This window comes from Schistosoma mansoni, chromosome 6 (genome assembly GCF_000237925.1).
Source record: "Schistosoma mansoni strain Puerto Rico chromosome 6, complete genome".
NCBI classification, from domain to species: domain Eukaryota; kingdom Metazoa; phylum Platyhelminthes; class Trematoda; order Strigeidida; family Schistosomatidae; genus Schistosoma; species Schistosoma mansoni.
The window spans coordinates 5598290-5621515 of record NC_031500.1 but is presented as its reverse complement, the minus strand read 5'-3'; the positions used below and the strand labels follow the sequence as shown (position 1 = coordinate 5621515).

Genomic DNA, 23226 nt, shown 5'->3' with positions numbered 1-23226 from the left:
CAGTTCCGACTAACGATTCAGAGGAAATAACAGAAAGGAATTCACGGTATATGTGTCTCAAACATTTATCAAGGCTAACTGTCTATATTCGCTCGCTAGCTGATCACGGTTTGCCGTTACATCTGAACTACATTTTAGATAGTCTTTCTATGATCCAGTGTGCCATCTCCTGCATTGTATCAAATATCACCACTCCTGTGTACAGTTATTAATATTTATCATCGATTAAACTATTATTGATAACATTCATGGTGTATTTTAATCCTCATTCATTAACTACTACCTTTCAGAATTTGTCCAAAAGCTTTTGAATCCTATCAAGAGAGTGGAATTGATATATTCATTGTTATTCTATAATTATGTCAACTGTCTGATTTTGCGCATATTTAGTTATATCGCCAAAAGTCATTTAATACAATCTTGTACTGTATTCCATGATCTAGAGGTTATGCTTGAGAAATTCTAAAATTAGGTTTCAGACTTACCGATACCCGTCATTAAGGCAATTATTATAGTCCTAAAAACTTGAACAAGATGGATTTCATTGTCAAAGCGAGCTAAAGTCGGCCCAAAATATATGTTAAGAATTCCAGAGGAGTTATTACAGGAACAAACGCTTTATTCCTGATGTTTTCTCTACGTAGAACAAAACCAGTTAGTTTCTGTTTCGAACCCTGGCGTCTTTTTGTCCGAAAACATTCCACTTTTCAGAATGACTTTCTTTTCTAAACTTACTTCCTTATGAATAAACTTAAAAGTCTAATATATACAAGTTAGGTTACCTATTTATTGAAATATATTCAGAGTCTATATATAATATTGCATGAAAATGAAAAACCTCTTTATTCTTTATAAATTACATTGGCTTTTACCATCCACTTATAAACTAACCGGAAATGATTGTGTTTTTTCATAAACAAAATAGAGATGGGGTGTTGTTCTACTTGGTTCACCTTGAAGTAAACTGGTAAACATCAGTAAACAACTTTTTAAATTTTCCAAAACATTCTTCACTGGGTCGTATAACGTAAATCCTTATTGCTTTTAAAATAAATTAGAATTAATCATTAGCATATAAATGGAAAATAACAAGCAAACTTTACTTCGCTCGTATGATTTTGAGATGGTGGAGAAGATTTGTAGCTCAGGTGGATGATTTTGATGTAGGTTTGTTCTCTGAGCTACCCGAAGTTTGTGCTGATGATGTCGTTCAGAAGGACGATGAAAGCTCCACGACCAAACCATCCAGCTCAGAGAACAAATCTACATCAAAAAGTTTACTTCATTAATCGCATATTTTAGATGAGTTCTCTTTCATCCATCAGTCTCTCTTTTTTCTTAAAATTAGGTTTTTATTTCAAACACATGTCAGTCTAGTTCAGTGAGTGTTTACAATGTGGTCACTTTTTAAACTGTTTCCAAAATTTTATGGTCACCAATTTCAAATTAAATCAGGCAATTTGGAGAATTTTTCAACTTGTGATTTACGATAATATATATTGCTTCCAATAGAATTGGTAGCTTCACAGTTTGATACACTATCATTTAACATAAAAACTAAGTACACACTAAATAGGTCCGAGTAGTCCTGCAGTAACAACTCACACTATGAAGCTCGATGAAATGTTGGGCATCAGTTCCCTCAAGAACGAAAGTACGACTTGCTGATCAGTGCCATGTGGCACGAAACTGCCATAACGTTTCCTTCCGACAATCTCAATTACTTGAAAACATTCATTTATATTTAAAAACAAACTGGATAGTCGCAAAATATCAAGAAGCGTATGTTAATTGTATTATTTATTTTAGGGTATGTAAAAGAGGTTCAAAATTTGGACGAAAAGACCCTTTAAATCTTGTTAATTTTAATTCATACATCAAATAATGCTAGACTTTCAGTGAAATCTATATTTTGATTAATTATACATCTCATCCATTAATTTAGATTATGTTTAGAAAATTGTGTGATTTAAGAGAGCGTAATCTTGAAGGTAAAATGAATAACTAACTGATTTAAGCACTGGGGAATTGTTTCAGTCTCGATTGCTGATTTCGTATAGAGCTGTAACTGTGCACTTCTGAAGAGCCGAAAACTGAGACGAAGTAGCGGTTTCATACTCTTTGCTCCGTAATGGTTTTCTAGCTATGGATAATTCATAATGGAAACTACAAATATCTTTGAAAAGCTTGCTAAATTTACAAATATATTGAAGTGTATCGGTAATGTTTATCAGCACACAGATTATACATACAAACATTTAGATTTGTTTGTTTATATATAGTTAACGGTGAATTCTATCCCCGGTTTGTTAATATATGTATATATATATATAATCATTGCTATCTAAAAAGTAAACAAAACTGGAATTACGTCAACTAATGTTAACGGTGGAATTAGGCCAATTCTTAATTTAATTAATCAACCAACCAACCAACCAAATAATCACCCTTTCATTGAATGACTTAGAACATATTAATCCATATATTGATCAATTAATGTTATTCACAATTCACCATTGTTAGCTACAATCCATCTATCCTATATAAAGAAGTTTATCGTTATAATTCATCCTATCTACTATAATGTATCCAGGTTTGTGAATTTTATTGACTCTAGTAATGTTGAAATGTCTGTGATTATCTAACGTTATTATGGTATTGCTCTTGATCTGGATTTAATTAATATTTCTGCATGAAGATATTAGTAAGTGAATTAACAATTTCATGGTTTCATGCAGTTAGTTCCCTCTTAACTTTAATATCACTACCAATACTAACCGAAAAAATTTCGACGTCATACGTGTTTCATTTGGAAAGTATTCTTCATTGTGAACTGTCAACAGTATGAGAACTATTGAAGATTAAAGAGTATGCCCTAACAATAACATTATTCAAAGCATGGCAAAATTATAGTTGGATATGTACACGTTACTTGGACTGGGTTCTTGTTTAGTCACCTTTTTACCTTAATGTCGTCCTACATAGAGTTGGTGAGAAACTTGTTACGAGAAAGTGAACTGGACTGGAACCGGCATTATTGATTTCTCACAGACGGCTCACATTTTTTTTGAATGGGGGGGTGAACTAGCTGACTTTTGACCCAGCCTTAACTAAGATTGTCCTGAATATCCCAGTGCCCTTGCCAATGACTCAGAATAACCATAGGGTAAACTAAGACTTTTAAGAACAATGGATAAGAAAGCGATACTAACAATCAGTGTAGTGATTTTTGAAAATATAAACCACCTGACCAATCAGAGTGACCCACTAGGAATTAAGTTGGGAGATAGATGAACAAGGGATATCGTCTACAAATTAAATACTCAATCTGACATGAATAGACATGTTCACTTTGTATGTCTATTTCAAATTGTTTTTCATCCAATTGAAATTTGGCTTCATTTCATCTAAGGAATAAATTGTAACCTACTTTTATCATGAGGCCTATAAAAGCCCTGTCTTGATTTCCAACTGAGTTCTAATAATTTAGTCAGTGTGTTCAGCCTAGTGTGTCAGTACATCAAATTCTGCTATTGACCAGACTTTGTTAAATGTTGAGCGATGGAATTATGCTTGACAGTAGCCATTCGATTGTTTTACTAAAATTTAACTCGAAAACAAGGTGTTCATGTGTTTTCCCTAAACACCCCCTTCATCACATGCCTAGCATCATATAAGTTTCTAAAACGTTCATGGGATAAATATTTATCTGAACCTTTCTGCCAACATCACTGATACTTCATTGTTTTTCGTCGTTCATTGGTTGATTTCCTCGGTTGGATTATTAGCTATGTATTTTCAGATTTCGGTCAGACTCACAAATGCCTAAACAATCGAAATTATTTATGGATCTCATAATCAATATTTCCTCCATCTTTCTCGAGGATACTTCTAACAATGTTTTGTATGAACTTAAACAATATTATCATTTCATCTTTGACTTGGGAGAGTAGTTCCTTTGTTACGAAGACTTAAGTAATAGATATACTTATATAATCTGTTCAAAACGTTTACATCGGTTTTTCTACTCAACTAAGAAGACAACAAAGATCACTGGTCATGAAAAAAGTAGACGATACTATTACTATACAATCTGATTTCCCAGGTGAGTATAAATGAAATTGATTTGTATAATGTTTTGGTGCTATAAATATTATAGTAATTTTCCTAGGTTAATTGTTTCAGCACTCTTTGATGTTTCGACTATGTAGGGTAACTAGGCTGGTATCCTATGTACTACCTCTAACAATTTCATACGATATACTAGTTTTTTTCATGGCTATTTAATGAAATGTCATTCAGTCGCCCATCTTTACCCCTATAATGCTGATTTTAAGGATGGGCTTTAGGCACAATGATCACACACGTCAATCAGTCATTTCTTTATGAATAAAAATCTAAAATTAGGAAAATGTAAACGGATTAAAATAGTAAAGCTTTCTGCTCCACTGTCGGGGTGGTTCAAGAAATGATTTTTTCTAGTTTTGATAACCTATTGGGATAAAAATTTGTAGTTTTTGCTTGTTTGTTGTATATCACTGAATAAGAGGTTAGCTCAACAGATAGTGCATTTATCATAGATTATTACTGTCCATTAATTACAGAAAAAGCGTTAAAATCAAACATCACTGTAAGATTTTTCTGGTTTTTCCAGTGGCTTAGTTTCGAGAAAATTCCTTGTTATCGTATAAATCCCAACAGTGTAAGGATTCAGAAGGCAATAAAAAGCGGAAACTACAGTTTATTAGTGAGTAGCACAGATAACAAAGTTGCAAGCACATCGAGCGAATCAGAGCAGAGAGGCTAATGTGTGCGAGTGAGCGAATGCAGAGACGACTTTATGGTCGAATCGAATCAAGGCGGAGCAAGGCAAGGCAAAGAGAAAGCAATAAAATTCCAACATTATATATATATATATATTATATATATATATATATATATATATATATATATGAGGAGAATGATTCATCGAGCGATATCTAAATGATTAACATTTAAGGTAGAGTGAAGAATATGTACGTAGGCTGTCACATGTGATCAAACATACACGTTTATACAGACAAGATAGTGATCATAGTAATACAAAGAAATAGACGAAGCGTTACTGTCCGAGTAACACTGTCTGTTAAACAAGTTAATAAAAGGGCCCGAGAAAATCAAATGCAAATAAAATTGATTGTAGAGGAGTTTCTATGGTCTCTTTCGAATTTGTGGTGCAATGATTTTATATTTTAACAACCGCAAATTCAAGCTTTACTAACACAAATATGTCTGGACTAGTTGAAGTTAGACATTAACATCGTTGGACGGCGACTCAGATGTCTATAGGTTAAGCGTTTGCACGCCGGACTGTGGGTGCTCAATGCTGACGAGTTCTATGCTAGGACATAACGGCCGTCCAGTGACTCCAGGTTTCCAATGGTAGTTTAACATTGATTTATTCATGATATCAATCTAAAATGTGACTCCGTTAGTAAGTTATTATAGGTTTATACCTTCCATCGTGAGATTGACTAACACCACTGACCTAATCAAATATCGTTGTATAGAACAGACTTTGGTTCTGTCATCGATTAGTCGAGTCAAATGTTAATCACAACTTCGCATTTATTTAATCGTGTATTTGCTATACCATACTCGTGTCGTTAGCAAACATAGCATTATGATCACTCTTACATAAATTATGGTGCTTACCTACTACTGATTTATATCGCAAATCATTATTAATGGAGGATTTTTAAAAACCATAAAGTACTTGTTCTCAACATAACAACCTATGATACGCATGCTTTCTAATGTGGTGGTACATGCAACCACATCGTGTCCAGTTGTGATAGAAATAGTCGCACAATATTGTGGGTTGATTGAAATTAGATATTGACACCGTTAGATGCTGGCTCAGTGGTCTAGAGGTTAAGCGTTCGCTCATGAGACCAAAGGAGCTGGGTTCGATTCCCATCTGCGGGATCGTAGATGGTCACTGCTGAGGTGTCTCATATTAGGACGGGACGGCCTTCCAAGGCCTCCAGGTTTTCATTGATGGCTTAGCGTTGATCAGTTCAAGATTTCAATAAAACATAAGTCATTTGAAAAATTTTCGTATTACTTAAAATCCTGTTGTGTCTACCAATTAATTGATTAAATCATGTGGATTATTAGCTGTTTTTTTTATCAAAAAAAAGTGGATTTTAAAGTTCATTATTACAATGAAATGTTACTTTAATTTTGATTAAAATAGGTCATTTTTATATATTAAGGTGGTGGTATTGGTATACAAGTATTTTGGAATTTTCATGTGAAAAATCTTGTAAATTTTTCATCGATTGATAACCATAATATAGTTTCAGATGCCTAAATATTCTTAATAGGAGACTGAAAATCGATCAATCAATAACTGATCACTCCTTTCATCTAAATATCCACACTATCATAAATGACTTTTCAAGTTGCTATATGCTCTTTAATAAAGAAATATTGAGTAGGCTTATGTACCCTCGTATCTTTAGTACGCAGTGACTTCACATTTATGCATACCCACTCCTCAATATATGCGTTGAGTATGCTCGTAACGTCGACAGTGCTGAAGTATATAGAATAGCTGGCGTCCATCTAAATAATCTTTATCATGTTTATACAATATCGCGGTTACAATGACATTCTTGACTTAAAACGTCAGAAATGAGTTTTAAACATGCTAGAAGCTTCACTTATGAATTGTGTAGAGCCAAATCTTAAGTATTATTACCAAGGTTAGACTTGATAATTTCAAATAAATTGATTGGGTTGAATGTTAATAATCAAATAACGATATATTCATGATATCCTAATGATTAGAAGTTAGAATATCCGATATTTCGTGACAGCGTAAGTCACTTCAGATTAAATCAATAAGCGAACTAAGTTAACGCGTTTAAATAGTATAGCAAAGTAGGCAGTATATTTAGTTCACTCAGAATCAAAATAAAAAAAATAGACCTGGTTATTTCAATAGCATGCCATGTTTGGTCATGTTAATTTTGCTTGAGCCTCAGCTACTCACCTTTATAAGTGGAAAAATCTTTCCAAATTATTTCGATATTTTTAATATCTATTTGTTCGTTAAAAGTGACATGTACTGCTATTGGTGATTTGATTTGTAGATTTTCCAGTTCTAGATTTTATGATGATCAACCGTGGTCACCTTATAACACACCTCAGCCTAGATTAGAATTAAGACAAGGTATGGAAGTTCCTTAATTTAAGGTTATTAATATGTTAGCTGAGTTAATAAGCACTATATTTTTGAATTTATTTGTATTGGTTGTCCGATGTATCACTTATTAATTTCTTTTTTGATTACCAAGCTGAAAATGATGCTAACTGTATTCCTAATCCATCTTCGAATTTGAAGAGAACCGCTTGCCAAGCTGGGTCTTCTGAAGATAATAGTGGTCCAGAATATGCCCGGAAGGTAATAGTTCTAGGACCTGAGGTAAGTTCACTTCCAGGTGCTACAGTCTTTTAAATGAATATTTAAACTTCTTTCTGGTGGTTATTTATGACTTCCATACTAAAAATGTAGTCCATATTCTGATTATAGTTTCAATTTAGTACTTATGATTAAGAACTAATATTGGTTGATATCAAGAAACAGTTGATTTTGTAGTGTTGAATTAATTTCTCTGTAATTTATTCATATTTCATTTATCTCACGGATACTAATTTTGATTGCAACATTGAACAATTAGGGATTCAAATTTCACTTGAAGTCCATCGAACTAAAATCAATTGTTTGGTAGTTAGTATGAAAATACGTACCAATGGTGCACATGGGTTCCAGTATCCTGAGAGAACAAATGGCGTATAAATCAATCGTTGGTCACCGACTTCCATAGGACTGCAACTCCTCACGATGCTCCACTGCTTTGTGGATTGGACCTTTGGGTCAAGAACTCTAGGTGTGGCCCCCTAAGAAAACCGCCTGCTTCAGTTCGGGCATCTGGGCAGTATCACAGCCCTCACACAAATCAAATGAGATTTGTACGGCGCATATATATATCTGGTGCTTTCCTGTACCAATATTTATGTGTTTAAATAAATATAAAAAAAGCTTATTACTGACTTCAAATCTCTCACTAATCGGAATCATTTTAAGATAATCAGGTTTCTATTGTTTGTTGAAACTGTTTAATTTTTTCTTTTATTGTTTATAGGTGTCTAGTGTTCAACAGAATAGTGATATAAAATTGCCTGAAACAATTCAGAATACTGTGTCTGGATCGACTGTCACATCCACCTCTTCACTCTTGAATGCAACATCCAAAGATGTAGTATCTAACACAGTCAGTTCAACTAATAATATCAAACCAGTTGGTACAAACTCACATAAAAATTATGGATCTTCTCCCAGTGTTTCTGTGCAGCAACTAAGGCAGCAACAACAAACGTCAGAAAAGACATCAGTGAATACTATACCTAGAACTAGTACACGTAGACTTCATGTTTCTAATATTCCTTTTCGGTTTCGAGAAGCTGATTTACGATCTTTATTGGGTGTAAGTAATCAGACTAACATGTTATTTTGTCTCACTATAGAAACTTGGGGGAAATTGCGAGATACTGATTTATGCCTAATAATGTATGGTATTAGGAAGATAATAACTTGTTTAAAAAGTGGAGTTTAATCATAATTGCACTTCGATCATTTGGGGTTATAAGTTTCTGTGCTTATTTAATTTCGATTCGGATCAGGGAACTCAACAATAATCAAAAAATGGTTATGAAATAAAATGTAATTAAAAGAAACAGATAGATATGTTGGCTACTTAATAATGGGATAAATTGAGGTTGACTAATGGAATATTTGGGACAAAATGAAGTTTTGTTGCATCTGTATCACTGAGTTCGATTCTGATCTGTATCACCGTTAGTTTTTAGTTGTTCTTCTAGTGACCTCACTAGACAGGCTTAAGGTCCTTTAAACGACTCAAATTAACAGTAGTCGTTTTTATAGTTTAGTCTGGCCTGGTGATATAAAAACTGACTTTTCTGCTGCGTCCTTAATCCTATCTGATATTAATCGGATGTTCAAGGAATGCCCTGATCAATCACATAAACCGTCTCCATCCATTCTCTTTTAGTATAATGAAACAACTCATCCACTCTTGAATGTTAAAATTTGTGGTGTCTTCTAGATTACTGTGTTGAATACATTATAAGTAGAGATGGATAGCGGCTAGCAGTGGAATCCAGGATGTGCATCTCGTCCTATTTGGGACTCGTCAGCTGGATGTATTTGCACCTCAGAGTTGATGTTCACTCCGGGACTCGAACCCAGTACAATGGGAAGATTCAAACAATTAACACAAAAATGTATTGAATACACTTTATTATTTGGAGGTACAACCAATGAAATACTTATAATGTGAAATTTGTTTCCGACGACCATGTTTTAACCGAAGATTGCAGTTGGTTTGGACTGAATACACTGTCTCCGGACAACGCATTTATTGGTATCTTAATAGCTATCCTTTGATATCCTTATAATATAACGGGAAAAACATGCTTGAGTTATATTGATGCCCATGTTATTGACTTGTAATTACAGGATAACCGTAGTATGATATAATTCGAGTATTGATTGTTTCATATAGACTGTTCGTATATTACCAACGACCTTTCATTGACTAATGATTCGATACTAGTGGGATAAAAGCCGAGAGCAATACGACTATTAGTCCAGACTTTAGTTCTCTCACGCTCGTTAGGCTGCCCCAGCAGTACGCAACACAACAAGTAGATAAATTCCAACTATACAGTTAAAACTTATGATTCATTTATACTTTATTACGAAGTAAAATCTTGACTACACACCAACATAATTACGAAAATACAATATCGGTACAACTACTTCATAAGTTTAGAACTGATCATATGTTCGTAGTAAATTAACGATAACTTAAGCGGGTACAATACATAACATCACAAAAATCGTGCAGGGTGGTGATATATTTGAAGAGATTACGAGTTCACCTAAATCCGTGGGCAGGACGAAGGCTCAGCAACACAACGACCAAATAAGCTAACTATTCCGATGCATCCCAGCCCCGCTAACTAAAGAGAAGTCCCGGTTAAGAAGAGGGGAAATGTATTCCTCAAGCAGCCAGGAGCACAAACAACAACAAGCACTACTCAAGCATATATATATATATATATATATATAGTGTAGAAATGTCTTCGGGAAACCTTACAAAATAGCATATCAAAAGGGACAACGAACCAATGACGTTTAAGGTCTTCCCAAGTTGAAAATACGATGTGAAAGTCGGAGCTTTTGGCTCGAAAACAAGGAATCCAAATTTCCAAAATAAAATTACAAGAATAAGACATTTATCAAGTGAGTTCTGGGGATCCAGCATCCCTAACATAGAGGGAATACAAAGGTACTGTAATTCGAGCACTTCATAATTATACGACAAAAGTATAAGCAGTGACTTCAGTCATGTGGAATATTTCCGAAGGTTCAGCTTTGTTTAAACTTACCCCGTTAAACACTAACGGACACCACTGGTTTTATTTTTACTTTGTTCTGAACCATGACAAGAGATTTTGATGATGGTGGCGGTGATATCATGTGAATCGTTATGTTTACTTCATTGTAAATAGTTTGTAGGCCAGTTCAGTATTCAGAACACAAAACATCTTGGAAACCGAGTATAGATTTCTGCGCTAATTTGTGAGAGTTACAACTTTCGATTGTGGGCGGAAGCTATCTTAGATAGTGATGGGCCCAAGTTGCTGAGACCCAACTTACTAGTAACCAAGATAAAAATTTTGAGACAGAAAGTGTTATGTTACAAAATTTAAATGTTTTTTGTTCACTTTTAATTCAGTCTTGAGATACATACTTCACAAGATAAAGTTGTATGTTGTATGAAATGGGTTGTTATACTGAAGGTCATATTCCGTTGTTTGTTAACTCATTCTATTTAGGACATTCCAGTATATAATTAATGTTAAATCAAGTAATTACAGTGTTTATTATCATTTGTGTCTAGTACACGAATGAAATATTCACCGAAACCAATTCTACATTGTCATAAGACATAATGTTAATAAACCTTTTTTCTTATTACAGCCTTTCGGTCCGATATTGGATGTTGAAATAATTTTTAATGAGAGAGGTTCTAAGGTAAGCGCAGCCTTTCTATGGTAATTTGGTTTCTAACATCTTTGTGCTCAGCCCATTCATTATATATATATATATATATATCTTGCAAAAAGGTAGCGGTATTCTAAAATTTAATAACTGGTTGACATTCTCATGGATAGATTGCATATCAGGAATTTGCCCAAGTCAATGAATGCGGTGATCTCAGATAGCTGATTTTCTGGTGAAATTGGTTAACCTTGAAGTAGTCGTACAGGGTTCAAATTTCTAAGTTTGGATCACCAGAATACCACATAGGATTCTGAATCGTTTCTTTCAGAAACTTAGCACTTATGCCATTTAGCATTCAGTAAACATATTGAGACATACTTGATCTGCCGGTTAATAAGGAGAATAATACCCAACTGCAAAGTCAATGAGAAAGGTGATTCAAATGTGCGTCTCGACGGTGATACTTCAATTACTAGTATCATCCAATCATTTTCTAGCTTGACAGGGCAGTGTGTTATACACCTGTGGAAATATTCTTTCTTGAGGTTTATCCTTGATCTGTTTAGCAAAGATATAAAAGCATTCATGGATAAACCATGGAGATAAGAAATAGTGTCATCAAAATAGATGAGTTCATCGTTCAGGTCTAAAGTGAGATGCTAAGAAAGAACCTTAATTGAGTCACCCAGATTTTGATAACGATACTTGCAGATGGTATTCATCACTCATTCATCCCTTCTCAGCTTTTATTCAAACCAGGGAGAACAGGAAAACTGTTTTGTCTGGTTTTCGCAAATGAAAATAATCTTCACAAAATAACTTCATCCTGACGATAATATTTATGATTTTGAGGTTTCGTATGTGATATATTTAATATTTCAATACCTTTTTGCTTTAAGGGTTTTGGGTTTGTTACATTCATGAATGCAGCTGATGCAGAGAAAGCACGCGAAAATCTTAATGGTCATGTCGTAATGGGTCGGAAAATAGAGGTAAAGAATTTTTACTGGTAGCAACATGTTTCATACTCCTTATCGTTGTTTTTTGGCTCATTTCTTTTTTATAAAGTAAAATTGACGCCCAGTGAACTGGGGAAGTATTTGTGACTTTATAAATTCAAGTTGGCCTCGGTGGGCTTTCATCAGTGCAGTCATGCTTCTTGACTAATCGGGACTTGAAAACTCTAACGTAAGGTAGAGTTATGATTAGTGGTTGTAGTTTGTTCTTTGGGAGGTTCTATGTTAACCACTGACACACACCCATTGGTTGTTTTCTGAGGATAATGATACGTTTTAAACATATACTACTTAGAAGTAGTTCGAAAACATTGTCAGTAATTTGTGAACATTATTTGGCGAGATCTTTGCCTTAGTGGCGTATCACCCTACTATGAAAAAGACCAGTGTATGTGTGGACATATAAGATAGGTAAAATCTTAACATGTATATTAAATGTTGTTATTTTCAGTTGTAAATTTAAAGATCTATTTGAATGCAAGTTATATTAGTCTGTTTAGGGGCAAATATGTTAAGCAGACATCAGGTAGTATATTTGTAGTCAGTCATTGTGAATTGGGTGAGAAGTAAGGACTGATTAGTTTCAGAATATGCTGCTAAATTTCGTAACTCTTTGATTATTATTACATCTTAACATGAATATCCAACAGTATTTCTATCAGAAGAATCATGAGCTTTTTATTGTAGTTTGCTGTAAATAAAAACACCTCCATCCTCTACTAACCCAATCATTTAAAATACATTTACGTACCCTGTTTTTAAGATAAAGTTCCTCTTCACTTATTCTCTTTCATTTTCCTCCTATGCTAAATGTTTAAACTTCAATGAAGTTCGATTAATGCATTAGAATAAATATTAATTAAGTGGTGTTTCAGGATGTAAAAAATGCCCTACTGGTGATTTCTTCAAGTTTTTATCAAGCTGCATAAATGGAAGTGTTCGTCAAATACCTCTGAGACGTTAACATTCTGGACACTTAAAAGACTGATAAGAAAGAAACAGGAAGCTTCTTGTGACTGTTTTTTTCTGATGTACGGATTATCATAGAGACATCCTCATTCCACATACTGGTTTCAGCGACACCAACTTATGATTATGTCCACCTAAATATATAAATGATGGGAGAATCGAGATTTATGAAGTTATTTGTTTGTTAATTGGTAAAGAGAAAATTAGAGCCTGATAATTCTGTTCGTGTACAAACATGAGAATATCATCAGAAATAAAATTGGTAAAACTGGGTGGACCATAAACAGGAAATATAAGGTTCATTGTTTACTTGTTCATTGTTTTATTTACCTCTTGATCTTGTCCCCTGTCTTAGTTTGGGTACCCATAAAACCTTTCTACAGCCTACTTTATGCTTCTTGTTGAAGTGTGTGGAAATTAACCGTATAAGACATAGTTTCCAAAACTTGATGTCATCTAGTTTCATCAACAAACTTTTAAAGACGTCATTCAGTGATACATTCATCTAGATAAGTAGGATGTTTAATACGGCTTTTGGCATATCGTCAACTTTGGTCATCTGCTAGATTCTAAGAAATATTTCTGAAGTCTATTCAACTTCACAAACTGCATACCTTTGAAATTTATCTATCTGTATTTTTCGAAGCTCCTTTACTGAGAATTTAAATCTTGTTTGTTAAGTAAGCTTAAACTGTAAATGTAGAATACACATGGTATTTATTACATCTTATAAACATGATTTCATATGATTTCTCGTATACTGTATTCTTGGCAAGGTAAAATTTCAACTTTTCCCCATTAATCTCATTCTATCAATTAATAATTGTAACATAATGTAACTTTGAGTCTCAACAATTAAGTAATTTGTACTCATAAATCTAGTTAATTACATAACCATCCCAGTTTTCTAATGGGGTTATTTCAAAACTAAATTTTCTCCCTATCACTACAATACGAATGTTATGTTAGATTAAAATAGTATCTCATCAGTGTTCAATTGACTTTTTCCAAGTTCAAGCTAAATTTCGATTTAGACTTGATCACATATGTTGAAGTTCCTTAATCCAATTTATTCACACATTAGTACTATACGAGGATAGTTGTATTTGCCAAGGTCAATTACATTCAGAAGACTATCTCAGCTTTTCGAAACTGATGCATATATATGTATAGTTCGACAATGTATAGTAATTAATTTGGGTAGCAAACTTCCATTCAAAGTGATGAAACTAGGAATAGTGCTCAATATTCAGTACTGATAAGGGCGAAAACGATCAATTCATTATGGGGGGGGGAATAAAAAATGCACGCTAACCGATGAAAAATTGTTTACCCTATATACTGTATAAAAACCCCGAGTATATTAAAACAGAGTTATGGACGAAAAATATTCTTTCCAATAAATTATACTTAAGCCCTACGGTTACTAATTTAAATTAATGATTCAAAAACATAGTCAAGTTTAAGGCAAATATATTTTTTAAAATTATAGCATGAATCTATGATATTTCTTTTTTAGTTCATAATATTTTATACTGTACAAAATCTTGGACCAAACATCTGATCTGACTTGTAACTACATGGTGTTATATCTAGAGCTTTAGATTCTTGCTATGCTGCGTACTACTAAACTACTTGAACGATCGAACCCGCAACGTCGCAAGAAAGAAGACTAGTAAGTAGGAATGTTATTCCCAACACAGTGTCAAATATAGTACAAAAAATCTCATGTATTTACAGTTTCTGGCTGAAAGTAAATCATCATTTCGGACAGCCAATGGGCACATAGGGGATTCCTATCCATCTAATAGGGAAGTTACACGTTGACATTCTAGAATGTTCCTCAAGCGGTGATTGGATGGAGTGTCTTCGACTCTTTCTGGGTTTTTTGAGGCTTCCTTGAGTTTGCCAATGAGCTATCCTTACACATGGCTATTTTTCTCACTCTATTTTTATCTATATTTATTCTGATTATTAGTTTCACAATTTCAATTCGTGTACAAACGTATTCAAACATTAGGATAATAACCTATTAATCATATCAACATTAACAATTTTCATAGTTTAAATCACAAACTGATATTAGCTTGATCACTATTGAAGAAAACTGTACAATCTGTACAAATCCTCCCTAATTAACAATTTTGTTTTATTTGACAAACATTTCTGAGTTCATATGCTCTGATTTCAACCGGTACGCTTGCCATTAAATTTGAGCATTTTTTTAGAGTTATTAATTTGGTTTTGTAGGTGTAGAATTTGAGGTTAACTTGTTCCTTTATACATTCGTATTTAATTCATGGTCAACCAATAAAATACCAAAAAGCAATTGTGCAATTAAATCCTAGTTACTCATAAGTAATATAGTTAGACCATACAGATCTCATAAGGATTTCCTTGAAATTATAATTGGGATGACCCTGTATATGCCTAAACTAGTCTATCAGTTGTTAAGGATCAATATGTCTCGGAAATTTCTACATTTGTTATTTAGGAGTTAAGATTTTGTGTTAGTCAATGTCAGAAGTACGCATATCAATTCCTCATTTTCTATTAAGTCTCAATCATACATTTATCCTTTTCGATCATGAATGACTTGATATTTACCATTTCATAATGAAGCAATCTCTAGGACGAAAATCGTTGGCATCATTATTTTCTCCGTAAATTCAAGTTATCAGTCGTAATAATTATGTTAATATTGTCATTTTCTATATTTAATAAAATGTTCACATTATCCATTCCAAATGGTTTATCTTTTTCATGGTTTTTTCAGGGACACATGCCTAATTACAATCATGTTATTATGATATCTGGCATGTTAACATAATAACACAGTCATATCACAAAAATGTACTTTGCTGTGCACTTTAGGCCTGAAGGTGATTTATATGTCCTTTGAGATTTTGCATGTTTGTGTCGATATGTATGACTGACAACTGCATTTCTGAATGACTTATTTTATGTGTTAGTTTAGGTAATAATTTGTTTAACACAATAATTCTGATAAAATTATAAAATGATGTTCTCATTAAACTGTTGAAATTGTTCTCTTTCCACTCTTTTGGATCGCATGCGCTACAATTTCATATATTGCTTTAATAGTTCCAATGCTATTCTTTCCTTGAAATAGAAGACAATGAAACCTATAAATGGAAAAAAATCGATCTTTTGTCAGGAGTTCAACAACTTATGTATTACATAATGACATCATCTATAATCACTTGATAGTAATTTGCTCGTTCTATGGAAACCTGACTTAAATCTTGTTTGAAAGTTAGTTTCTTCAGCCGCTTCCTAGTATGAATCATCCACATACTGATTCAAAGTAAAAGTTATGTTAAGTATACGAAATATAACGTGTCTGTTCCATTCTTCTCGCATGTCTACTTGATAACTGAGCATAGTTTGGGAGGTTCTTTTTTATTTCCACATAGTTTAAATATAGTTTCTGTTTTTTGGTGTGTTTTCCTATTTGTTTCGGTTGTCTGCATGAAATGCTGCATAGGCATTGTGTGTTTCGCATTGTTTATCCGCCTTACCTTAATCCCTTCCACATACACTGATATTGACACATTTAATATACTCTAATCTTTCTGTTTCACTCACTACATTACTGATTAGTAACATATTTTGCTTGTTCGCTTGCTCACTAATCGTCAGTCTAAAACAAATACTACAACTACTCAGCCTGTTCATTCCTTCATTGTCATCAATAAATGAAAGAATATTCTGTTCGTGTGTCTCCACAGTTCTTTTTTTGTATGCGTATGTGTATCCTGTAAGCACATTCTATTTGAGTGCACTTAATGTGTCTGGCTTGATAATATTCATATATGCCCATACTTAATCATTCTTATGTCGCAAATATAAGTAATCTTTTGTTCAGTTACCTGGTTTTATTTCTATTGTATGTGTTTGAGCAACTTGATGTTTCGGCAGTTTTAATCGATGAAGAGTTTTGTTTTACGTATGAAATCATGGTGGGTAAGTTGATTTGTCGTAGTTGACCGCTTCAGATTTTAGGATAAAACTAATGTCAAGTTATCATATTCGTGTGAGCATGCCAACTTAGAAATTCCTCAACTAGTTTCTTTGTTCTCAAATACTACATTCATACTTCGTCTTTGATTTATTATCTGCTTTCAAAATAGCGAATTTTTATTAGGAGCGCATGTGTTGTATGCAAACCTGCCTATAATGTATATTAATTTGGTATGCACTGTTCTGCGAAATTTCAATCATAGTTTTTCTTGTTTGAATCCTACCCACCTGTTACTTCTCTTTTGGCAGACAGGTAGTAACAATTATTTTCTAGCTGAAAAGATGCGGTTGCAAATTATTCATTCTATCAGTTGAAGTTATTATGATACTTATTAATAGTTAATCGCTCCAAACCGACAACAGTTGATGATTACTTTCCCGTAATATCTTCTATTTCAATGAGCGGTTATCTGTTTGTGCAAAACACAACCATTTGTACATACTTTGTGACCGATGTAAAGCCACAGTAGGAAAATAACTGAATGATCTACGTTAATTGATCTTACAACAACGTAAACTATTCAGTAGAATTATTCTGACCATACAGCTGCTTGACGTATAATATGAAGTAGGGAAACTTTTATTTCATCTTTCAATAGCCAAAAATGTTCGATATGTGGTTAATCGATCATTTGTTGAGTATGTTGGGCGAATCTGTGTTCGAGTCTCCGTTGTCTTCAAAGGGTTGCTAGTATTCAGTGGCAACGCCATGTTGAAAATGTAGAGGTTTGTTTGGGTACGGTAACGACAATTGAATTAATTATCTTGAACCTCCGACTTTGGTGGTTTGGACATGTGTTATGATTTCCACAGTGTACTTTATTTGTCTAGTACTTGTTAGAGAAAGTGTATGGGTGGTTATTTTATGATATAGTGATGAGGTATAAAAAAGCTGTACAAGAATGAGATTTATTTTCCCTTTACCGCTTTTTGGTCGTGGTTTGAGAAGTGCGGAAACTCAGTGACTTGAAATGTCAGACTAAACCCAGGATGGAAGCCAATATCGATACTGCTACAATTTTCTGTTATTTTTTTAAAAAAAGGGATGAGAAGAACTCTGACTAGGTAGAATTCTTCATGGTTGTATTCTTCTTAGCTGAACCATCTCTTTAATTACATAGTACTCTCGTTCACTTATTTTTATTCATTGATTATTTTTGGTTATACTCACTCTCTTTGCTCTATTTCTTCACAATCTCATTTTCTTATTGAGTGGCGTATGCTTATTTTGGTTAATTTATTCTTTTGCTTTGTCCTGATGACATACGTTATGACTGGATAATTATTGGTATATCTTTTCACCGTTTAATAATAAACAGTCGGTTAGTTTCAAATGTATCAAAGAGTTGTGTAATGTAGGTATGACAGTTGAGACTTATAATCTGTTTTGAGTCATGATTTTTAGTATACTTATTTGATGCATTCTATGAAATATAGATATAAAGAAACTTGTGACTTTCCTCATTATCTTCTGTATTATACTGATTTCTTAAGATTCAATTGATATAGCTTAAAGAGTTATCTTTACTAGTCTGAGCCATGTTGGCAGATGCAGACTACTTGGTTGGGGTCCACGTGACTATCGTAACCAATGGTTGGAGACTCTAGGTGACATGGCTCATAATCGATCATAATTGCGCAGGTGTATACACTCTTTGTCTTCCCTTAAACCTTGAGATTAAAATTGCTTCATAACTTTCTTCCTATACTATATCCTTATATACAACCTATCTCTTATACACTACCACCACTAAATTAGCTATTTCTATGAATCCGGTGTTCATCTTGTTGTGCTAACGAGGTATGGCAACTTGGACCGATGCATAAATGTGCCTGGTCCTACGTTTTAGCTGACTAACTGATACCAGACATCAAAGTTCGACCATCAGTAAAACTAAGATTTTCATGATAGGAAGATACCTTAAACATACGCTACTCGCTAATTTAATCTCTAGTGTATAGTCTGAGCTTCGAAACATAATAATCGAAAGTGATTTATTTTCTATTTCAAATTAAGTCCTGTCTTATTTTCCATTCTTAAATGATTCCTTTAAAAATATATATTTAATTGTGAACAGTTTTCTATCTTGGTTGAATTTGAAACTGTAGTAAAATAATAGTACCGGATGTGTGTGTGTGTGCTGCAATCATTATTTTATCCTTTAAGGACAGTTTTAGGGACAATAGGCGGTTACAAAATTTACCTACAATTGTTTCATTTTTACATCTGCTACTTATTTAAATGAGATGAAAAAAGAATCGTTTAAAATAAAGCATTCGTAGATTGTCAAATTTGTTTAGTTGTATTAGTTATCATTAAATTTGCATGGACGGACTGAAGTTTACACAATTGATCACAGTGTGTTTTACTGAACAATTCTAAGTGTTCTATACGTGAAGGAAATCATATAATTTAAGCTTCAATCTGTTTGTCATTAAAGCGTATCTGTAATTTAAAGGAGACCGATGTTCTTTCTTGTAGAATTCACACTGGCTTCATTCAAACTAATATGATCACATTGTAATTTGATTAGTAGGAATCAAACAGTACTTATAACTAGACAGGATAATATTGCTCACTTACTAAAAATAAGTCATTAATGTAAACTGAAAACCGTGGAGAAGATTTGTAGCTGAGGTGGATGATTTTGATGGAGTTTTGTTCTCTGAGCTGGATGGTTTGGTCGTGGAGCTTTCATCGTCCTTCTACCCGAAGCTTGTGCTGATGATGTCGTTCAGAAGGACAATGAAAGCTCCACGACCAAACTACCCAGCTCAGAGAACAAAACTCCATCAAAAAAAGAAAGTAAACTGAAAGTGTTGGTGAACAGTGTTGCCAAGGGTTTCTTTTTTTGAGTTAACCATCTAACCGTACAAAATTTGTCGGTGATTGATAGTTGGTGGTGTATAATTTTTAGCGAAGTATCATCTCATTCTAAATAATTTTATGTTTTTCTTGTGTGTTTGTATCATGTTAATGAAAATATTTTACTAAAAGCATGTACAGGTTTATTATTTAAATTTCAATGTGATCACTGATTTCTTTTTTGGGGGGGGGAATTTTCAAATCTCATTTTATTGAGTCTAACTGAGCGAAACAATTGTTTTGCAAGCACTATTCAAATACATAGTTACGTAATGTCAGCTAAACTGTTCCATTGTTTTTTTCTTTTAACTGATTACGATTTTCGTGATAATTACAGTAATAAAGGGGTAAATCTTGATACTATGTATAGAAACAGGATGTTTTTACCATACGGGTTATACTATAATAAATTGATTCCATCTTATTCACTGAGTATTGTTATAATAGATATTTTACTAATCTTCAGATGAAAATCGTCCGAATCTGGTCAACTTGATGTTTGTTTGTCTTTTTACAAACTGGTATCAGTTGGTTAATCATTAGATAATAAACACTTGGTAGCGGCTCACATCTTTATAGTTGAATTTTCGAAACTGTGTTTTGATCTGTAGTGAATATGATACTGATGAATTCTTGACTTCAAGGTCATTATTGGTTACTAGATAAAGAGTAATAGACCACTTGTTTGATACTCATATACAGAGCAAGAAACAAGGAAAGTCTTTGGAAAGGAGCTTCTAGTATCTTGGGAAAAAAACAATCGTATGAAAATGACTATTGATTCTGTGTTGTTCAAATGATTTTGAAAAGTATAATAAAGCTTATTCAGTGCAATGAATGATCTTAACCAGTAAGGAGGAAGCTTAGAAAATAGTTAGTCGTAATATCTAGTGTCAATCACGCAAAAACATAAAGTAGCCAAAAGAAGCCACTATTGAACAGCTACATTGATTGACTTGAGTCGAATTGTACCTGAGCAACATAAAATTCATGTTTTTACAAAATATAATTGATCAATACACATTGTACATTAATGTGCATTTCCAAACTACAATAAATCAACTGTATGGTGTTTTCTTTAATATTCAAAGTTATTCATTAGTCTGGTTAATAAGGTAAACAGTAAACTAGCTAATTGCTAGCTAGATGTATATTACTTTCTCAACAGATAAAAAGTGTTAGCATAAATTAGAAGAACGGTGCAAATGGAAATAAACAAACAACCCTGACTGTTATTCATTTTAAAGGGTCAATATTTTTTAAAAATCCTTGTCTACTACAAATATTTACTTTTTATAATTTAGCCGTTTTTAAATGTTGAGTTTCTCCTTCTTCCTCAAAGTGATCTTCTTTTCCACTCTTTTCTCGTTCCTGGTTGAATGAAAAGCATGCATTGAAATTTTGTGAATTATTTATGATACTACTACTTTCACTATTCAGTAGATCTACCATTACTGTTTAATTGTTCATCATCATCATAATAATGATTATTCTTCGCTATAAGTCCTTGTTTGTGCTATCGATAAACGTACTAGATTCCTGTTTGATAATGAAGTATTCTTACGGTTATGTGTTTTTTTAAAACCTTCAAAATAATTGTGAATTAATGTATACACACAACTTTTAGGTAAATCATGCAACTACACGAGTTCTTACAAAGAAGCGTACTGATAATACAATATCAACTGGAGGAAATAAAGGTAATTTAATAGATTGTGATGAACTTATTAACTCTTTCTCCCATACTTCATTGGTACTGATTTGTGAAATATATGTTACTGTTTTTTTTGTTTTTCAATCTAAAGATCTTCAAGAGGAGTACGTTCCGGTGTTATTATAGTTACCATGTTCAGTGTAATCTTACACCGTTTAAAAACTATTTATATAGTGATTTCCGTTTTACTTAGTTCGTATGTAGTCTGGTAAATGTCTGTTTTCTAATTAGCTGATTTCATTTGTTATAGCTTTGGATTAGTGAAAGTTTATGTTGATCGTCTTGCTTTAATTAATAATCAACAACCGAGGAATGTGAGCAGCCTAGTGGTCTAAGGATAGACTCCCATCGTGAATATTCACTTTTGAAGAGTACAAAAATGAGGTAAATAACTGTTCAGTACTCCATGGTTCCTACGATTGTTCTGCTGTTGCTAGTTCATGTCAAAATGTCCTTCGAATTCGTGCGAAAAGTTGGATATGTATCCAATCAAATTAGACCTTTTGAATATTTTCTTGGCACTCTAGCGAGTAGGTATTTAAATAAAATTGACTGAAAATACGGAAAATATGTTTAGTATTATCCATATTGAATCGTTTATAATTTTAATGTAGTATACGAATGTCTTAAATTGGATATATATACATTTTGTTTAGTCACTTGAATAAGGTCACTCAATGTTCAATACACGATATTGCCATTACTACTTGTTGAAAGTCGACTTCAGAGGGTTGTATATATATACATATTTGATAGGTCGATAAAGTGACCTGAACAGTATATTTCTTTCATTGAAGTTATATGTTGTTTGATTTTTAAATAAGCTGAATTTAACTAAACCCATCTTCACTGCCTTTTTTGAAAATAAATAAGTGTGATCTACCGTAGTAGTTTCTTTCGAATGATCTCGTTTTGACGTCATATTTCGACCATTCATTTGGGTCATCTTATATTGTATTATAACTACCACAGATATAATACATGACTGCATTCAGTATAAAGATGGGTATGAAATTCTGGGAGTAACTTCAAGTGTCGATTGTTACTTGTTGAAACTGGTTATTCAAACTTTTTTCAGGCTGTGACTTGGCTGGCGTCAATAATTACCTAGACTTTTCTGATAATGTAACGAATCTTTACTACAAATATATTAATTTATTTATAACAATCTACCCAATGCTCAATTTATTCAAAATTATCAAATCAAAACTTGGTGATGATACCTACAATCTCTACTTCCGTTTAAATGAAATGCGCGACGAGGGTAGTACTAGTTTGTCCCGACTGTTGCTTTTACCTTGACGTGATGGTCGGGCTTGCATATCGCGATGAACTAATCGAGCTATACTGGTTGGAACAATCGTTCCTCAAGGTCCTACCATGTCAGACAGTTCGGTTGAAGAGAGGTAAGACTAAAAGCAGGAAACACAAATTCCGAGGGCGAACTCCTACTGATGACTGTACAGAGGTGTGACGG

At 33.3% G+C, this 23226-nt stretch overlaps 1 protein-coding gene across 1 annotated transcript in view; it reads left to right on the top strand.

The window, feature by feature from the left end:
* Positions 1-4059: 4059 nt before the first annotated feature.
* Positions 4060-23226, top strand: part of Smp_138880 (putative ataxin 2-binding protein (hexaribonucleotide binding protein 1)) — a gene marked incomplete at its 5' end in the record, with an annotated part of 30454 nt that continues 11287 nt past the window's right edge. The window contains 6 exons of the mRNA XM_018798053.1: positions 4060-4105; positions 7344-7471; positions 8193-8534; positions 11117-11170; positions 12040-12132; positions 21663-21735. Of these exons, the coding sequence (XP_018653033.1) occupies positions 4060-4105; positions 7344-7471; positions 8193-8534; positions 11117-11170; positions 12040-12132; positions 21663-21735 (736 nt within the window). The remainder of the gene's footprint in view (positions 4106-7343; positions 7472-8192; positions 8535-11116; positions 11171-12039; positions 12133-21662; positions 21736-23226) is intronic.